At 37.5% G+C, this 6,506-nt stretch overlaps 1 protein-coding gene across 1 annotated transcript; it reads left to right on the top strand.

The window, feature by feature from the left end:
* The first annotated feature begins 487 nt into the window (after positions 1-487).
* Positions 488-4,877, top strand: LOC122592300 (G-type lectin S-receptor-like serine/threonine-protein kinase At4g27290). Its single transcript, XM_043764497.1, has 7 exons — positions 488-1,888; positions 2,014-2,142; positions 2,567-2,730; positions 3,147-3,357; positions 3,771-4,008; positions 4,086-4,236; positions 4,477-4,877. The coding sequence occupies exons 1-7, from the start codon at positions 568-570 to the stop codon at positions 4,786-4,788; spliced, it is 2,526 nt and encodes an 841-aa protein (XP_043620432.1). The 5' UTR covers positions 488-567; the 3' UTR covers positions 4,789-4,877.
* Positions 4,878-6,506: the final 1,629 nt, after the last annotated feature.

Below are 6,506 nucleotides of genomic sequence, written 5' to 3'. Positions count from 1 at the left end.
GTGCATTTGTAAGAAAAACAAAGTCTTCGTACCCAAGTATACGGTAGCTGCAAAATCAAATAGTTAATATATGGCTAGGAACAATGATACCAGCTCAGATGGTTGAGTTACTGGGCTTTACACCGAGGCGGAAGTTCAAGTCCCGGAAGGACCCAAAATCTGTAGAGGCATGTTTGCTCAGCATTGAATGTAGCGGGGTCTAACTAAGATAACTGACTATCTTGGTCTAAGTAGGCTCTCATCTTCGGATGGTGGGGCAGTTTCTCTTCTTAAGTTGCCTTTAGAAATAATATATATACATATGGCAAGACATATACTCATGATTCGCACAGTAACAAACATATATAGTTTTAAAGAAAAACCTCAGACTTGATCCAGGTTTGACTTTCTTTCACTGAAGATGTTTTATAACGACTTTTCTCTACTTCTCTTTCAGACATCGCATTTAAAATCTACTCTCAAACGTAATATTTACGTGAAGTTCAGCGAGTCAATTTCCACAAATATACACACTTAACTAGATATTTTATTTTCTACATCATTCTTAATATTCAAAAAACTTTATCAATGGTTAATGATACTTCCTTCATGAAAATTATAAACATGGTTTGTACAAAAACCAACTTGTTGTTTGCCTTACATATTGTACTCTGTACATCAATATCTTGTACACGGGCCTCAAGCATCATATCAGCAAACCAAACAGTTAAATATGGCGAAACCATCGTTTCACCACAACAAAAATTCGAACTTGGTTTCTTTACTCGTAACTCCACAAATTTTTATGTCGGAATTTGGTACCATAAAATATCAAACAGGAGTACCATCGTATGGGTAGCCAACAGAAACAGACCGCTCACCGATAACTCCAGCGAGCTAACTCTCACTGTCCATGGAATTCTAGTGCTCCGAGATTCAATGGGCAATGAAGTATGGTCTTCTGCAAACTCATCAACTAAGTCAGTACAGAATCCGATTGGTCAGCTTCTAGATACGGGCAACTTTGTAATATACGATGAAGTTGACATCAAGCAAGAAAATCCTATATGGCAAAGTTTTGACTATATGACTGACAACTTTCTTCCAGGAATGAAGCATGGATGGAATTTGGTTACTAGGATGGAAAGACATTTTACATCATGGAAATCTGATGATGATCCTGCTTCCGGTGAGTTTACTTCATGGCTTGATAAGAGAGGTTTTCCTCAGATGATCATAACAAATGGCAAAGGAATAAAATTCCGAGCTGGTCCATGGAACGGACTCAGGTTTACTGGGATTCCAGGAATGAGAACGAACCGAATTTTCAGCTTTGGGTTTGTTCTTAATCAAAAAGAAATTTACTTCCAATATAATCTTATAAGTGATTCAGTTTACACAAGAGTGGTGTTGCAGCCTAGTGGTACTATGGAGCGTTTGTTATGGATTGATAGCAAGCAAGAATGGGACCTTTATTCGGCCCCAGAGAAGGATCACTGTGATGAATATAACGTGTGTGGGCCATTTGCGAGCTGCAACATTAATAACAGCCCTGTTTGTGATTGTTTGAAGGGGTTTGAAGCCACTTCACCTGAACAGTGGAGGGTGGCTGATTGGTCACAAGGGTGTCGACGTAAGATCCCTATGGATTGTGGACCTGGGGAAGGGTTCAAAGAGTACTTCAATTTGAAGTTACCTGACACTCAAGGGTCTTGGTATGACCAGTCCATGACTATTAAAGAATGTGAAAGGATGTGTAAAAGCAATTGTTCCTGTACTGCTTACACAAAATCGAACATCTCTGGGACTGGAAGTGGTTGCTTGATGTGGTTTGGTGAACTAATTGATATGAGAACATTTGATGAAAATGGGGACAGTCTTTTTATACGATTGCCACCTTCGGAGCTAGGTAAATCAATGCTGAAATTTATTTTCTGTATTAACTTCAATATCTGATTCAATGTCTACTGTACTTTTTTCTATACTCCGTAAACGCCAAACTAATGAACTTATGTTTTGACATACACTCGACAGAAAACAGTAAGAGCTCAAGCACCGGAAGACAAGTACGAGTTATTCTCCCTATTGCCTCTGTAGTTTTGGTCTTACTAGTGTCCTTATGCTTATTTTATCGGTTTAAAAGGAAGAGGCAAAAACAAGAAGGTAGGAGGTTACATACCAAGTATCATTTGCTAAATTTAGACCCTCTACTCGTTAATGGGTCGACTACTTATGATATATTATATCTCTATCAAAGGGATAGAATATAGCTTTAGAAAGAAACGGGCCAAAATGTTATTAAAAGTGTATTTGGATTGCATAAAACCTATTTAGCAAAAGAACTAGAATATTTTTTTACACACTTAACATACAAACCTGTAGTAAAATTTTATGTCGACAAAAATTGTTTCTGGTCAACCAATACAATCTAGTGAGTTGCAACTCTATACAAAAAAACTAATAACAGTATATATAAAAAAACACAAGTTATCATTTTGACCCATAACCCTACCCACCCATATTGCCACTTCGATGTATGAGCATTATTAATCTTATTTAATAAAGGTAAGATTATCTCTTTTTGCAGGGACAAATGGAAACGAGTCTGGAGATGATAATGATTATGAAAATGCAAATGGAAATAATGATCTAGAGCTACCAATATGGAGCTTGTCTACATTAGTTAAAGCTACTAACAACTTTTCAATGAAAAATAAGCTTGGAGAGGGCGGTTTTGGGCCTGTTTACAAGGTATAATATGAACCCATGCCCTTCTGTGTAGACATATGATAATGTGCGGCACAATAAGATTTTGGTGTTATTTCAAGAAAGTCAACTATTCACACACTATATAAGGTTATACACATATTTGTTCCCAATGTGACCCAAACTCAGTTAACTCACTCATATTTTTGTTTAGGCCACCTCATATACCACTATGGCAAGAGCCTTTTGGTCTATGAAATTACTTTTAGCACCAAGGGTAACAAGATTAGACAAAATTACACGAATATGTTTCACAGATTGTATCTAGCTTATAAAAATTACACCGAGGATACCTATTTTTGAAACTCTTTGAAATAAGACATAAAACATAAAACGTGAACTCTTTTAAGTTGTATAGAAGGCATTTTGTATCAAATTAAGCTTATGAAGTTATATTCCAGGGTGTACTTGAGGATGGGCAAGAAATAGCAGTGAAAAGGCTAGCTAAAACATCTACTCAAGGACTTCCGGAATTCAAGAATGAAGTTATCTTAATATCTAAATTACAACACCGAAATCTCGTCAAGCTCTTGGGTTGCTGCATTAAGGGAGCAGAAAAGATGTTGATATATGAATACTTGCCAAACAAAGGACTCGACACCTTCATATTTGGTAAATGCAATTCTAAAATTTCTCTATTTAACCATAGTGTAACTTAAATGACTAAAAGTATCACATCACATCATTTAGGTTGTACACTCACCATAGTGACACGAGAGTTCTCTAAAACTTAGTGATACGGTGTTTGAGAATAGAAATACTAGTCATTTTGTGAACCCAAGTTGTGTTGAATTTAAATCGTAAGCTAAATATTGTCACTTCATATCTAACTTAACAAGAGTTTATCATATATTTTGGCATTGGATAACAATTGGTTAAAAAGAGACAAATTCTAATTTTTTGTTGGTTAATTGGAAAAAATGTAAAATGGTCAAAATTAGCAGAGAAAAAGTAGACTGTTGCCTTAGATCATTACCCCTAAATAAAATTATGAAAATACAGTCTAAAATTCCAATGATTCTCAGATAAAACTCAAAGCAAAGTACTTGATTGGTCTGCACGATACCGCATTATCAATGGAATTGCTCGTGGACTTCTTTATCTTCACCAGGACTCCCGGCTCAGAATCATCCATAGAGATCTCAAACTCAGTAATATTTTGCTTGACTCGGATATGAACCCAAAGATATCAGATTTTGGCATGGCCAGAAGCTTTGGAGGAAATCAGATGGAGGCAAACACAAACAGGATAGTTGGAACATAGTAAGGTTCATCGACCTCATTTTATTTTATATTTATCTGAAGTAAATCAATTACATTAGTAACTTGCTTTTTGGCAGTGGCTACATGGCACCAGAGTATGCAGGGGATGGTATCTTTTCCGTAAAATCGGACGTATATAGCTTTGGTGTCTTACTGATGGAAATTGTGTGCGGGGAGAAAAATAGAGTATCCGTCCACAATGAACATAACAGAAGTCTTATTGGACATGTAAGTAATTGACTGTTTGTGTGGGTAGTTTTGAAAATGAAAATTACACTAAAGGGTTAGCATACTGTGGTTTATTTCTGGGTAACCATCTTCATTTTCATGAGTAAAGTGCCAACAGAGTTCGATATCGAAACAAAAATGAGAACATATTGATCATTTTTTTAAATTGAATTTACCCTTCTGAAGCAACATAATGCTTATACTTTCTTTGGTAATTAATTTTGTCTTTATTGTTAATAGGCATGGGAACTACATAAAGAAGGCAGATCCCTGGAACTAGTTGCCAAGTGTGTACGTGAATCAATCAATGTATCACAAGTTGTACGATCAATCCACGTGGGTTTGCTGTGTGTTCAATGTCGACCAGAAGACAGACCAACCATGACTTCTGTCATTCTGATGTTGGGGAGCGAGAGTCCATTGCCTCCGCCACAAAAACCAGGTTTTTTCATTGGAAAAAGTCCAGACAATAATACCACACATACTTCAAGCTCATATGCAACAAGTTCTACCAATAATGCACATAGCTTTACAATGTTGAATGGTAGATGATGTATCTTCATATCTCACAATAATGTTCAATCCATATGATGTTACTTCATATCTCAAGTAGTTTTTGTTCAATCAATATCATTCGTACTTCTTGAGTTGTACCAACTCCCAGAACCCAAATTAGTAATCCCAAATCAACCAATGTCTGAGGTTCTTTAGTTCTGTTTGAACATTAATACATTATCAAACCCAAAAGCTTGCAAATCAACCAACATACATGGGTTTTTTGTTTCATATCAACATGTAAGGCGATCTCCAATGTGACCTTTGGAGATCAGCCCTTGGATGCCGAGGTTCTCTTGCACAAGGGCATAGATATATCTCGGTTCAGTGATGGGGTAGACCCACGGTAGAAAAAAAGTGTTTTATTCAAGTATTCTGTGTAAAGGTGTTCGGCAGGGGCGGAACATTTAAGGGGCAAGAAGGGGTTTAGAGCCCCAAAAATTTGGGTATTATTTAGCAATTACTTAAAATTTTAGTTAAATTTTTTTTTTATATACATTTACCCCCTCAAAAAAATGTGAAATTTTTTTTACCCCCCTCACAAAGGGGTTCATCTTCCGCCGCTGGTGTTCGGGATGTAAATTATGGAGGGTAAGGACATTAATAGGAATGGAAATAAATTGTTGGAATTTGTAAGGATATGTCATGGTTTGGTTATTTGAGATTTTGGAGTTTTTTTTTTTGCTTCAATGGTTTAAACTATACAGGGTTGTATTCATATGGATCCTTAAAAAATGGTGGAAACCAAGGGACTAATCTAAGCCCTTGGATCGACCATCATCAAAATCCAATCAAACATGATTGCTTACTCCGATGAATTACTCCGACGACTGTGCAATCATATTTGATTGGTCAATCAAGCTTGATTGGTTAGTCCGGCGGATTACTCCGGCAACATTGTCCAATCATATTTGATTGCTCAAGCCAATCAAGCTTGATTGGTTACTCCGGCGAATTACTCCGGCTACATTTTCTAATCATATTTGATTGGTCAAACCAAATCAAGCTTGATGGTAATCACTAAGACACTAACGACGTCGAATCTTCTCCGGCTAATCAATTTCGTTTTCGGGTGGATACGGAACGGGCCAGAGGCCCTTTTCCGTTCTAAACTGACCGTCAAGGGATGCATATGGGAATGGTATGGATTTGATAGGCGGCGATCCAAGAGATGGTGGATTTTGATTTTTCCGGCGACACTGTGATTTTTCCGGCGAGCTCGAAAACAATGTTTATTGGCTAGGGTTTGTGCGGAATGTGTTTCTGATTGATTTGGCACAAGTTTCATGCATTAATTCGAAGAAACAACAAAGCTATAGTGTTTTTTAATTTTTCTGGTGAGTTTTTCAAGTTTTCCAGCGAGTATAGATCGGACTAATTTTTGGTCAGGGTTTGTTCGCGGTGTGATTGTGAGTGTTTTGGTGTAAGTGTGATGTTCTAATTCGAAGGAACGAAGGTTTTATCGGCATTTGAAGTTTTCCGGCGAAGTTGTTGCATTTGTCGGTGGTTGTATCGCCGGAGAAAAAGGAGGAGAAGTTGGTCGCCGTCACCGGTCAGAGATAAAGGTGGAGATGGCGGTGGTTCAAGATCCCGTCGCCGGAGAGAAGTTGCCGGAAAAGCGGGCGAGAGAGTGAGAGTCAGATTTTGTGTGTGTGTGTGTGTGGTGGGGGGAAGGAGACGACGGGAAGGGGAGGGATATCAAGGGTTGGGATTTA

This window comes from Erigeron canadensis, chromosome 3 (assembly GCF_010389155.1).
Source record: "Erigeron canadensis isolate Cc75 chromosome 3, C_canadensis_v1, whole genome shotgun sequence".
Classification (NCBI taxonomy): Eukaryota; Viridiplantae; Streptophyta; class Magnoliopsida; order Asterales; family Asteraceae; genus Erigeron; species Erigeron canadensis.
This window is presented reverse-complemented; position numbering and strand designations above follow the sequence as displayed.

Excerpts from the sequence above, each read along its gene's own strand:
- LOC122592300 (XM_043764497.1), top strand. The coding sequence starts at position 568 with ATGGTTAATGATACTTCCTTCATGAAAATTATAAACATGGTTTGTACA. Across the intron at positions 2,143-2,566 it reads GAAGAGGCAAAAACAAGAAG|GGACAAATGGAAACGAGTCT; the intron begins GTAGGAGGTTAC and ends CTCTTTTTGCAG. Across the intron at positions 3,358-3,770 it reads ACTCGACACCTTCATATTTG|ATAAAACTCAAAGCAAAGTA; the intron begins GTAAATGCAATT and ends AATGATTCTCAG.